The following is a 14,436-nucleotide window of genomic DNA, read 5'->3' on the forward strand; positions in this document are numbered from 1 at the left end:
AGATCTAGATCTACTTTTTACCAAAGAAATAGTCCCTTTTGAAAACTGATCAAAGATTATTACAGTGGTGCTACAGCAGTACTTTTTCCTTTTTTTGCACACCCACTTAACACTGCTCAAAGCCTGCAGACCTTGTCATACTTTCAATCATTCACCTCTGTGTAATAAGCACTTCTGTTGAAATGGTGGGTTGTATGTTTATGTGGTCACCTCCACACACTGAGGCTGGGCGCTCTAAAACTCAACACAGTAGAACAAATCGTGGTCACCTTTTGTTGGTGGCATGTCTTTGAGAGTTTTGCGGTTCAGCCAGGTTTGTGGCCCTCGCCCAAGTCGCACCACAGGACGGCCAGCTATTCAGCAGCAGGAGAAGTGTCATCACTGAGGTTTCTAACAAATTGCACCCTTCGCTTGTGGAGAAAGCCGAGCGAGCTCTTGGCTGCAGTGTGTTCTTGGCCTGTATGAAGAGAAAACTGCTCTGAGAGTTGAAGCAAAACGCTCCTGAAAGCAAAGTGACACCTGTCTCATATTCATCCGTGTCTCTGCTGAAACAGAAGATGGAGCACTTTATTTCAGCGCCAGAAAAAGAAAGGGGGGGAAGAAAGTTCACAGCATACACCAGGTGACTAATATGATAAACTGTGTCCTTCTAAGCGACACAGCTTGGGCTGCATTTGATAAAGGAAAGTGCTTTTGATAAGATTTTTCAATGTTTTGCAGCAGCCTTTTTATGATGTGCATATATCCATGCTGTGTAGTGAACAATGTGCTGCTGCGTATAGCCGCCAGAAGATGACTAAGACATCAGCTGAATTTCTCTCTCTCTCGTCTCATGTTCTTTTTTTTTTAGTTAATCCATGTATTAATAATCCAATTAATAATCCATTTATTATTTTATTATTCATTTATTTAGTATTGTGATACTGTAGATGCATGTCTCCCACCTCATAATGCAGGTTCAGTCCTCGTTGTTTATCTTGGATGTAAAGCTGAGATTGTCCTCTTTACCTAATAAGGATTTAATGCACTGAGGCTCTGCTTGTAAAACTGTCTTTGCTCTCTGCTCCTGGCAAAACAAAAGAAAAGCTCACAGAGCACCGTTTTGACTTTAACATGTGCTTATTCTAGACTTGAAAAAAAGATTTTAAAGAGTTACTCCAGTGATATTATATTGTATTTCCATTTTGGGTGACTCATAGGAGACAAAAAAATATTAGAAGCATGTATTTTTTTATCAGCAAGTGGCAAATTCCAAGATGGAAAAAAAACACCTTAAATGTTAAAAATTGCAGTTCCTCGTATGGCCACTTGAAGTTGACCCAAAATCAGAGTTAGAAAAAAAGAGTCTCCTTAGCCATCTGTGTTTGTCCTCTGAAACCAGAGCGTATTGGTTTGATTTCTTTTCGTTTTATTCTGTCAATACTTCTGACTTTTAGTCCTTAGTGTGGATTATGCTCTGAAAATACTAAATCCTACATTTCCCAAAATGCATTTCAATGCTGTCCTTTCATTAGAGCTTGCCTGCCTGGTGAACACGTATCATTTAAACTCCAGCTGTAACAGAGGCTTTCTGTTATAAAATCAAAGCCTGCATGCCCTCAGCTTAGATGACCCTGATAGCATCACCATGACATTATCACTTCAGGGTTATTTTCTCACAAAGATCCTCAAAAGACACAGAAACGTTATATAACTTTTTTACAGGCTGACTAGTAACATGACCAGAAAATGGACTCTGTTGTCTCTTGTGCGTGTTAACTGTGTTTTTGAATAGTCCTCGGTTGTCTTATAGTTTTATACTGATTTCTGCATATGTACACTAACATAGAAATCTTTTATTAATCAGGTTTCGAAAACATTCTTGATTTGAATGGGATGACCTGTTTAACCCCTGGGGCCTGCTTTAATATTACACACACTCGTATCGATCTGCACAAACTGTGCTTTTCAAAATCAGGCTATAAAAATATTATAAATGAATATAATTTTCTACTTTCATTGAGTTAATTTTTAACCAACATCAGTCCTAATCATAAATATCAAAAATTTTCATTATTATTCAGAATTTCTACCTTTTTAAAATGCCATGTTTTTGTCATAATGCCATTGTGTTTTTAGATGAGGGAAAAAACTTTTTTTCAATATACTACATGCAAAGTAGATTTGATTTGATCACAGCCTGGGATATGTCAATGATTTGCAGCAACATTAATTGTGAAAGTGCACCTAGTGGAAATAGCATGTATTTTCTCCAAATGCCAAATATGGGAAAAATGACATAATCAGGTGGAAAATAGTAACAAATACAAATTCCAAGGCAAAAGCCCAAAGAAATAAGACAGAAATAACACAACGCATGTTTCATGCTTTGATGGCTGTGGGATCAAAACATGCAGTTTGAATAGATTTCAGTGGTGCATTTTTTTTGCACTTAACAATATGAATGTAACAATTTTGTTTACACAGTATATTTTCGATTTATTGTTAGGAGCTGATTTGAAAATTCCAGGATTAAACAAAATACACAAACTTGTCAAAATGTTTGTGAAATGCATCAACACAGCCAAAATGATCAAAAAATGGAGAATGAAAAGCACGTAAAACTGCACATCAATGTCCCTAAGGGTAAACTGCAGGGTAACTAACGTAACACATGTATAATATTATGCAGGTTTAGTAAACAGCATCTCAGAGATAGTAAACATGATGTATACTCATTTATGTAATTGCTGGCTCAAACAAAAGTTTTGACTAACTATCTTCATACTGAAGTCACTCATCTTGAGATTTCGGGCATGTAAGAGCTCAGTGTAGTTGAGGAAAAACCCAGAAGACATCTCGTACTCAGTTGTTCCATAAAACCTCTTTAAGAGGCCAGTGCTGCTGAGATATGCTTATTAGCCTAATGATGGCAACAAAGACCTCCTTTTTAAGCTTTCTTGTTTTGCTCTTGCTACACTTCAGTGATCCTACAGAAAATCTATGCACAGAAAATGTTGCAAGTATTCGTGGGGTTGCTGCCAAATGTGAGCCTCATTAACAGGATCTGACAAAAGCCTCTGTGTTTGTGTGCTCAGATGTATATCACATAAGATATCTAAGACATGAATTATTAAATTTTTGGACAAATCTTGGCAGAATGATCAACTCAGTGGCTCGTCTGATAGGGCGGATGAGAAAAGGCTTAAGAGTTCCAGTTCGTTATCTTAATGAGGAATGGTTTAAATTGGTTTGTTGGACAACAGGACAACATAGTTTACTTCAAACGCAATTATTGACCAGTGCATAATATCTTCAACTTAATGTGTCATTAATTTTAATTTATTCATAATAATGTTGAGGTTTGGATTGTCAGTTGGACAAAAACATTGTAAAGGATAACTGTGACAGCATTTGTCACTATTTTATGATTTTTTTTTTTTTTATTTTTTTTTTACAAATCAAACAATGAATCAGTTAATGAGGAATATAATCAGCAGATTTAAGAATTTATTTTACATTCCATATGAACAATAATTAACACATGGTAAAGTCATGGTTATTTAAACTTTAAACATATTTTACAGTTAAACAAATCAAATTATAAATGAATATTTAATAATTATTATTAATGCTGTTACTTATGTTATTTAATAGTTTATAGTTGCAGACATTAGACCATTGTATTTATACAATAGTTCTGCCTGTTGAAATTGTCAGATGGTCCATAATTGCTCAGGCTGAGTAGTTGATGCAGGTTAAATCATATTTACATTTCAACAAATTTTTAATTACTCACTGTAAGCCAGTAAGTAATCTCTGGACGTTATTTTGTAATGTAAAAGTCACATTCGTTTATTTGGTTATTTTCAGGATCCAACACAATGTTAATATATATATATATATATATATATATATTAACATTGTGTTGGATATATATATATATATATATATATATATACTTTTATTGTAGTCAGAGTATGCATTGCAGAGCTGAATTCCATATTACTACTGCTGCTACTACTACTACTAATACATTTTCACATCACTGCTGTGTTAATGTGATTTAATACTACTACTATGCTTCCAATTTTCTAATGCTTCCAATTTTATTATTATTACTATTATTTATTTATTTATTTTAATTCTTATTATTCATTGTGTATTAATATTTTTATTGTAGTCAGATAATGCATTGCAAGGCTGAATTCCATATTACTATTGCTGCTACTACTACTACTACTGATAATAATGATAATAATAATAATAATAATAATAATAATAATAATACATTTTCACATCACTGCTGTGTTAATGTGTTTTAATACTACTAATAATAATGTTATCGATTCTATTATTATCATTATTATTGTTGTTGTCTCTATTATTAATACTATTATTCAGCGGGAATTAATACTTTTGTGTTTGTAGTCAGATAATACATTGCAGAGCTGAATTTCAAAGATGATAACAGTTGTTTCTACGGGAGGTTGGCGGTGTGACACTTTTTGACGTTGCCTTATCACAGTACACAGTAATTCTGCCTGTGGAAATTGTCAGACGGTCCCTAAGTGCTCAGGCTGAGTAGTTGATGCTGGATCTCCGAGCAGCAGCAGACTGCCAGTCCGCCGCTGCAGTCCGACAGAGCGGCCACTCATCAACATCCTCTCACCGTCCGCGGAGCTCCCAACGCTGCCTCTGAGCTGACGGATAACGATTCAACCGGAGCTGGACACGACCGTGTGGACATTCGTGGACATGAGGACACCCGCTACAGCGACTCCTTTCTCCAAAACCGGGACCGGGAATCCTGACTGGCATCGATTTTCACCGAGCAAATGAGAAAAGGTGGTGATGCAGCACAGAGAGAGAGACCTCTCACTTCACAACCAGCTAGCTAGCGTTAGCAGCCTAGCCTGATAGCTAGCATCTATATCACCAAACCTCTGTCTTTAGCACCCGCGGGTTTCCTAAAAATGTCAGCGAGCCTAAACACGTATGTCGGAAAACTTTTATTTTTTATCCACGTTTATTCCAGCGCCCTGTCTGTCAGTTTATTCCCCGCTGTTCGCGTTTCCTGCTAGCCAACGTTAGCTGGATAAGTTAGCCGCTTGTTAGCCACATAGCATTTTGTATCGGCTCATCAGCTCACACAGACGTTGACGCTGAAGTTAGCTTCAGACTCGTAGCTTCCGATTCAGCTGTTAAGAGAAGAGTTAAAGGGAAAGTGATACGTCGCTTAGCGACCCATTATCGGCTTTTTGCACCTCATAGTGTCGTGAAAGCATGTTTAACATCTAAGGTAAAACCTCGACTCTGTCTGAAACCCAATCTAACATTTGTATAACCTTTATTTTGTTGGTAATTATGTTAAAAAGGAAGATTTTACTGCTTGTTGTTTTTTTTAAAATATTGATCACAGTAGATCAGACCTTTGTCAAAACCTACTATATTTAGACGGGTCAAATCTGGACTAGATTACCCCAGAGAGGCTAATGATGATTTAAAATACATTTTACGATTTGTTAAAACGATTTCAATTGTGAAAATGCAAAAAAGGGGGGTTTCACAGCTTTTTTTCATGTGGAAAACATTAGACCAGGACCAGATTAAAAGAAACCACACGAAGACAGGCCAAACCATAAGATTATCAAGATAAAAAGTTTCAAATTTCTCTGTGTGTTATCTGGACCTTATGTAATGTGGGATACCTGTGAAAAAAAGTGAAATCTCCCTTTCTTGCATTTTCAAAAAGAGAGGAAAGGTTTCACAAATCTGAAACTGTGTTTAAATAATTTTTAGCCCCATAATTTACAGATTTGACTTTTCTTTGCTATAGTGTTTTTATGATCTGGACCTGGTCTAATGTGGCCTGCTTGTTAAAAATGAGGTGCAATCTTCCTTTTTTGCATGATCATAAAGAGAATAGAGATTTCACAAATCTAAAACTGTGTCTTAAATTAAGGTTTGCAGTATAGGTAGCCTTTCTGGGATAATCTGGTACAGATTTAACCTGTTTAAATGTAGTGGTTTTTGATCTGGATCTGGTCTTCTGTAGTCAACATGTGAAAAGCACTTGTCTAGGTACAGTGTGTTTTGATCTGGACCTGGTCTAATGTGGTCTACTTTTGACAAACAGTGAAGTCTCCTTTTTTTGCATTTTCACAAATAGATTAAATGTTTCTCATATCTGAAATTTTGTTACAAATAATATTTAGCCTCTCTGGGATAATCTAGTCCAAATTTGACCTGTCTAGGTATAGTGGTTTTTGATCTGAATCTCATCTAATGTGGTCAGCGTGAAAACAATCTGTTCACAAGCAGAATAAAGGTTTTACAAATGTGAAATGGGTTTCAGACAGCGTCAGAGCTTTACCCAAACCTTTTAACATACTTTCACGACACTGAAAGGTCCAAATAGCCGTCAATTGCATGATAAGCAATTTAAGTACATTTCCCCTTAACTCTCCCCTTAACTGCTGAAACGAAGGCAACGAATTGGAAGCTAACTTCAGAGTCGTCACAGACTGGCACTGTGAGAATGAACTTGGTATTCTGTGTGGAGACGCCGTAGCCCCATACAGACCCGATGGAAAGCTACAGGATTACAATAAATGAGATCGGATGTACATATATGTTAACATTAGCCGACGTGACCCTTCTTGCATTAATATATTTGTGTTTAAAGGGGCTAGTCGGCTTATTTCCATCCATCCATCCTTCATATTATCACTTAGAACAGTTGTCGAGCGTCCTCCTTCTGCATATGCAGCCATGGGGGAATAAAGCCTGCGCCTTTTGAAATACAGCCACATGGGTATTTGCTATCAGGATTTAAATTAAAGATGCAATACAGCAGAAGAGGCGTGCATGTATTTAGCTTGCATGTCCTGCCCCCTTTGCAAAGGGCTGCCACACAACTATGAATTGTCATTCTGGTGTTGTGTCAAAGACTGTTTCCCTGTAGATATGTTTCCCCCACCTAAACCTGACCCAAACCCTTAGCTGTTAAGGCTTGATACTTACAGCACTTATCACTTTGTGGTTTAATTACGAACCCAAGTGTGTTTTAATTATTTCAGCACTTATTTTTACTTGAAGTACTTGCATAATTCTGTTTTAAATTATTTTACAGTACTGTGCAAAAGTCTTGGGCCACCTTAAACTTTGTTATTTTAGCAAGGTTATAATGGTCATACATATTTATTTCTCAGCATTCTCTTCACTCAAATACATACAGAGCACACAGTAAATATGTAAACTGTTTTATGAAAATTTCAGAAAAACATAACTTCAAGAGGCTAAAATTGCTAGTATTCAGTGTGACCTCCCTTTCCAATTAGCATGTCTTGAACTCTCTTGAGCAGATAATATGAGATATAGAATGCTGATTTCTCAATATAACACAAGATTATTTAAGAACGCTTGAAGACAGTCTGCCCAAGAGAGTTCACAAAGTGCTAAATGTAAAGGGAGGCCACAATAAATATTGTTTTGCCTGAAGAAGCCATTTTGTTCAGACTCTTAAACAACAAATCAGTTGTGCTCTAAGACTTTTGCACAGTACTTTATATCTTTTATTTATGTGTTTATTTACTTTTATCTGTTTTTTAAATACAGTTATTTTCTTATATATTTTAAAATGTTATTTTATTTTCTCCCCCTCTTTTAAGGTAATCTTAATTTTACATATTTCATATTAGATGCTATATTTTATATTTTTTTAAACTGTAATTATGACAGTACAACTTTGATCAATGCAACCAAAAAATGGTTAACCATAGGTGCTATATAGTTGATCCTTCCTCTGCCTTTACGTTTTTTATTATATTGAAAAAAACCCCCAAAACATTTATGGTTTTTCTTCGTAAAATGTGTTTTTTACTTGCGTAGTCCTCATGTGCCTGTGCCCCTACCAAACTTAACCTGTTTGGCGCCATGTATTAACTGGATGGAAACACTATTTGATGTGGGAACACACTTAGATACAAGAGGATTTGTGATGTTGCTCCCAGTCCCTGTTATTCTTTGTCATTTTAGCACCATATATGTTATATCTGATACCAAGCTTTATGGCACTGCAATGCTATATATAAAACGGCAAAAAAGAAAAGCTGGATTCATTCTTCAGGGGCGCACAGTTAAAGTGAGGGCAGATGTTTAGTGATGGTCTCACAGATATTGCACAGTCCCTTGATACCTTAAGCTTCTGGAAAATATGTTAGTCATTTTTTCTCATGGCCGAAGGATTAAGTGTTTTGTGTACGAGAGATTCTGAGATATTTATTTTTGACATGACATATTATTAAAGTCACCCATAGCATACAAGAGGATTGTTTATTGCTCTAATATTTCAGCCATCACTTGATATAAGATGTATTTTTGATTTGCCAGCACATGTTTGATCATAATTCAGCGCTGTCAGAGAGAGCTTGGTGAGATGGTACTTGAGGTTACAAGGGACATGCTGCTGAGGTAGAGGGATGACAACTAAAAGAAAGCATATGAAGGATATCAGCTCTTCTGTTCTGACAGAACACAGAATCCTGAGGGCGTCGAGGCAGCGTGGTTAAAATGAAGGGAGGAAAACATCAGATTTTTCTAAAATGGGGGAAAGTTTGTGATAACGACACTGCAGATAGGTTTCTACAGCCTTATTACACAGAGATTGCACTATAGGGCCGCTATGAAGTCCCTTTACATTTTTACACAGAACCAGATAATGGCGACATCATGCTGCTCCAGTGTGTAATTTTAGACAGCATACCAGTGTTGCTGAAGCAAAAGAGGCTCAACAGGTGTAACATTTGACACAACAGCGTCTATAACATAACGTACGTGTTGGCAGCACTTTCTAAACAATAACAATTGTATTACTTGGCAATAAAAATTACTGCCCCTGATATATGGTGGCTGATCTCGTCCTCCTTTCAGAGGGTAAGGAGCTCCTGGACGTGTTTTTTTTTTTTTAATTTGTGGACATTTTCGCCTCTGTTCGTCTTATTTGACTTAGATAACCAAGTATGGGTGGTTTCACGGTATTATGGTATATCAGGGTATTTAGAAATCCCGACAGTGTGATTTTTTTTTTAATACCTTCAAATAAAGGGATCCTCATCCTTTTTAATAACTTCATACTGGAGAGGCTGTATTGACAATGTTTTGCATTCATTGCATATCAAGTGCCCTGCAGGTTAAGCCTGGGCCACGCTGCACGTGTAAGTATTGTGCATTGACATTGGCTGTGTTTGTTTTTTTTGTGCTGCAGACCTGCCAACTGTTATACCTACAGAATTTTCACAGTTGAGAGCACATACTCCACTGATTTATGAAGCCGTGCAAGCTACTGCATCATCACCGACACGGTCCTGCAAATATTTCACAGTAAAATACCTTGTGACAACAACTGAATGGACTCTGCCGACAGAGGCGTCAGAGGGCTTTCACTTTTAAACAGACACAGGAAAGGTTGAGTAAAATGGACAAATTTGTATTTTCTCATGTCGTTGACAGATTAAGACATTCAAACCGCAGGAGATTTGACTAGCAGCTGTTGCATAGCGGCTAATTCGAATAAGAACAGCGGCCGTAAATGTCCACAGACTGGGAAATCAATGAGATTCGGGAGCTCCTTAACTTCTGAGCAGAGGATGAGATCAGCTGCCATATGCAGAGACAGTAAATTATTGTGATTGACACGTTATGCCTTTGTTATGTGATAAAGCGTGCCGTTATACGACACCCAAGCGGTGGACACTTACGTGTTTAACGTCATGCCTGTCATGGCTCTTTTGATTATGGGATGCCACGATGCAGTGTATAATCACTCACTGGAGTGGCATGATGCCGCCATCATTTGGGTCTGTGTAAAAGTGCAGGGGCGGTATAAAGGGGGGACTTTGTTGCAGCCCTATGGCGTGATCTCTGTGTAAAAGCAGCTAGTGATAACTCTCAGTGCTAACGCTTTGCCTGTGCTGTCCCTTTTTTCCAGAATCGTCATGACCGTTTTCCTGCTGACCTGTCACTCCTTCAACGAGGGAAATCAACCCTTTTTGGTTTCTGGACTAATCAATGCAGGGATGAGATAATAAAGTCAACCAGCTCGTGCATGCTGCTACAACAACACCTGTGGCACCTGTAAACCCACCCCTTACCCTGCCCCCGACCCCTCCCCAAGCTAAGTTCAAGTCAACGTCAAAACATGACGACGCCGGCTCTGCTGCCGCTGTCAGGCCGCAGGATACCCACTCTGTCGCCGGGCGCCTCCTCCTTCCCGCACCACAGGGCCACGTTGAGGCTCTCAGAGAAGTTCATCCTCCTCCTCATTCTCAGTGCCTTCATCACCTTATGCTTCGGGGCCTTCTTCTTTCTCCCGGACAATTCCAAGCACAAGCGCTTTGACCTGGGCTTGGAGGATGTGCTCATCCCTCACATTGACTCGCCCAAAGAGGGGAAGCACGCCTCTGGACATGTGGTCATACATGGACAAGGAGGACATGACGAGCACAGACACAGGTAAGTGTTATTTTGGTTTATCTGGTGTGTGACACATTGTGCCCTGTTACTTCTTAACTCTCTGAAACCTGGGCAAATTGGTTTGATTTCCAGGGTTCCCACAGTCGTGGAAAACTTGGAAGAGTCAGAGAATTTTGCAGTCCCTTTTTTAGGCCTGGGAAAGGAATGGAATTAGTAAAAATCATAGAAAGTTTTGGAAAAGTCATGTGTTATTGTGTGTTTTTACAAGAATCTTCCATAGACACCTTTCACATAATGTTTTGTTTACCATCACATGCATTTTGTCTCCACGTTATGTCTCTCCCTTTATGTCTGTCAGCTACTGAAATTTTGTATGAATAGAGACTGAGTATGATACATTTTAAAAACGACAGGCAAATTTGCCAGAAAAAAAATGCTTTCTTGAAAAGTCATGGAAAAGTTTTGTAATTATTGTTCATGAAAATATGGATTTAAAAAAAAAACATGGAGAGGGCAATTAGCATCTTAACAAGACATGGCCTAAAAACAACAAAGTACTTAAAGTAAAAAAAAGAAAAAAGAAAAAGAGTGACACCCCCCCCAAAAAAAACCCCAGAAACAACTGCTGAAAATTGTTTTTAAAAAATGTATTGATCATATATTTCTAACCCCCTAATTTTTTTCCAACTAATTTTGAGGTCTTTTTCATGTTACCTTTTACTATTTTCTTGAATTTGTTTTGGACATTTCTTGCCAAGTTGGTCATTGACTTTTTTTCAAAGAAATCAAACCACTGTCCCAGGTTACAAAGGGGTAAATAGCTTGTGAAAGGCATTTGAATGCGACACAAGAAAACTGATGTTGATCCAGGTTTTAAAGGGTTAAACTGCTGGTGAAGGATTACGAGAATAAACATTTTAATAGCTAGGTGTATTCTTGGCTCTTGCGTAGATATTTCCTCCAGGCTATGAAAGCAGGTGTACTGATGGTTATCACCGCCTCAGCCGTCTGCTGTGACACGCAGGGATGTTGCAGAGTTTGTAGAGTGATACGCATTCTCCTTCAGATACACGTCAGCAAAGGTGCTCCTTCTTCCTCCTCCCTTTTTTTCCTTTTGTGTAGCCTCGTTTGCTCAGAGTACTCTGACCCTTTGTGTCTCCATTGGGTGTAATTGTTTAAGTTCTTGTACAACAGAAATTTTTATCACCTTGGCCGCAGTATTCTCATATTGTCCCACGGGCAGCTGTGGTTGAACTTGATGAGCTAGAACACACAGACTGTTTGAAAAGCTTTAGTAACTGCTTAAACAGGCTCGGAAATTACTGCCTGCCACCAGCCAAACGCTGGTATACTTTTGGCTGCAGCTTTTGCATTCGTCGTTTGGTTTGCCCAGCGCCTTTGGCTAGTAGCCAGCCGTCGCTTTGAGGCTCTTCTGCCCCCCTCCTAAACAGAGCTCATGTTTGACTTCCTTAAGTGTTGTGTGCTATTTGGAATCCACTCTGCTGGGCAAGTTTCATGCCCTGCTACCAAATTGTATTCTCAACTGACTCAAGTTACTTTAAAGTGGGTTTAATCATATTTACATTTCAATACATTTTTAATTACTCACCGTAAGCCAGTAAATAAGCTCTGGAGGCTATTTTGTGATGTAAAAGCTGCATAGCTTTAATTTTCAGGATAATCTAACACATCGGTAGCTCAATATTTGGGAATCGTGAAGCTGTTTGTCTAATTTAATTGTTTTTTGTCTGAGCTGTAAAGTTGCACTGCTGAATATTAAAGCTATACTGTGCTGGATTTTCAGGTACAGTTTGCTCTTCAGTAGGGCTGCTCATATTGATTTTTTTTTCTGATTTAATCTAATGATAATTTTTTTGGATTAGTCAACTAATTAACTAACAATTTATTGATTACTCTAAAGATTATTTTTTTATTATGAGATAATAATAATTTTATTTTTTTAATTACCAAAAATAAATATCAAAAAGTTGTCTATTGAATATCTAAATGATTTCATATCTTAAAAACAATGATATTAGGGGAATATTTTGAAATTTTCATATCACTGCTGTTTACTACTTTTACTACTACTACTACTACTACTACTACTAATAATAATAATAATAATAATAATAATAGATAATAATACATATTTTTTGTATTTATTTTTATGGAGAAAAATACTGGGCCTCAAACTTAGTGATTGCTGTGACATTTATTTAATCACGGTATATCATTCAGTCCTTTCCCTAAACTGAAGAATCAGCATCTTTTCTTAAGTACTTTACTTAAAACTTCAAATGGTTATTACATGGATTTATTTTATCACTGGAGTAAAATGCAGTTTAGATAATCACTGGCAAAAGTATTTTTGCATCAGTGTGCGGCGTTGAAACTGAAACTATTTTTCAGACTAACATCAGTCTGTAATATGAGCTGATGCTGTTTTCTCACTTGTATATGGCAGTTAAAATAAACGGAAAATGTGAAACTGCCGAATAATAACATTAAGTGCAATGTTAGCGGCATGCAGAAAATGTAAGTGACTAATGCCAACAGAAAAACATTCGACGTGTTGATAAACCTAATGTATCATGCTTTGCTGGGGACAAAAAGTAAACAGGACGGTGCTGTCTGCTGTCTTCTTGACTAAGAGCTCTGGGATGCTTCATGCGTCCGTGCAGAGCAGGTGTACTTCTGTGAAAAGCTGTTTTAGCCGCAGTCATGGGCTGCAGCTCTCTCTTTGGAGGAATCCATGCTCTGACTGGGTGCAGCTTTCTATGTTGCGATGTGCTGATGCACATTTTGAAAATCAAGGTATTTCTGTAATCATGTCGTCGATTATGTCAACGAATCACCCCAGCCCAGCCCTACTTGACAGCACAAGTGGAACTAAAAGCAAACACCAGTTTTACCCTGGTTTGGCATTTTGCCTCCCTATATCTGCACGCTTTCAGCACTGTGTCTCTTGGATGCCTGCTGCTAACAGTCTGACACCTGGTTGCTACCTTTTTGTAAAGCCTCAATCTCACCTGAGTGCTGTGGTACATTCCCATAAACTCACCAACAAAGAAAACAAGAAAATAAAGGCAATGGTAAAAGTCTCTGCAGAAAAATACATAGCCACACTTTTCTCGTGGGTTACAAGCAATGACTGAGAGGGATTACTTATGTATGAATTATTATTATTATTATTATTATTATTGAAAGAAAATATATCAATAACATATATCAAAATATATCATTAACATTTAGCAACAAAATAAAAGTGCCGTTTTTGACATTTTCTGATCAGTTGCATTGAATGTCAGGCTCTGTGGATGTTAAGAGCAATGCACCACCTACTCACTGAAGAATTTAAAAAAAAGTAAAAAAGTATATTTCTTTTCTTCCTTCTTACATATACAGTATCACTTGGTTGGCATAACCCATACATATATGAATCATACTGCACTGCACTGCAATGCATATGTGCAATTTTGTGATGACAAACTACTTATACTTGAAATAAAATGCACAAAATGCCAAACAGTAGGTGTAAAGGATAATTTTATCGGAAAGATCTTCCATCAGCAGGTCATTAGTTTTACCGAGTGCTGGGCAAGGTGTTAAAAGCAATTTCTCAGTTTCACAGTGGGTACCACTGAGTGTTGCCTTCTCGTCCCCTGTGGCGCCCCTTATTTTTCCATCCTGAAAGCCTTCTAGAGCTCAGGATTCTGCCTGCTTGAAATAACATAATTATTTTAGTCCAGCAACTCAGAAGAAGCAGACAGTATTGGGCTCAAGTGGTGCTCTGGTCGTAGTCGTAACTACAAGAGTTTTTTGAAACTTAAAGGTAGGAGGCTTGGAGATGTTCATGTTCCTCCAGAGGTGGCAGTTTATAGCTTGCATGAGAACAAACTCTGTGATGGAATACAGTAGCATTTGCAGCAAAATGTGACCAGGTTGCATTTCTGGCGACTTAGGGTGTAAGGTAGTGTG

General features: G+C 37.7%; 1 protein-coding gene across 3 annotated transcripts in view; it reads left to right on the forward strand.

The window, feature by feature from the left end:
• Positions 1-4,477: 4,477 nt before the first annotated feature.
• The window catches only part of man1a2 (mannosidase, alpha, class 1A, member 2), a 203,625-nt gene continuing 193,666 nt past the window's right edge, over positions 4,478-14,436 (forward strand). The window contains exons 1-2 of one of the 3 annotated variants that reach the window (XM_088083570.1): positions 4,478-4,827; positions 9,971-10,494. In XM_088083570.1, the coding sequence (XP_087939696.1) occupies positions 10,181-10,494 (314 nt within the window). In that variant the 5' untranslated portion in view covers positions 4,478-4,827; positions 9,971-10,180. The remainder of the gene's footprint in view (positions 4,828-9,970; positions 10,495-14,436) is intronic. The other 2 variants (XM_088083571.1, XM_042494453.2) reach the window with 2 other exon arrangements.

This window comes from Plectropomus leopardus, chromosome 10 (genome assembly GCF_026936395.1).
Source record: "Plectropomus leopardus strain MGB_pleo_1.0 chromosome 10, ASM2693639v1, whole genome shotgun sequence".
In the NCBI taxonomy this organism is placed as follows: Eukaryota; Metazoa; Chordata; class Actinopteri; order Perciformes; family Serranidae; genus Plectropomus; species Plectropomus leopardus.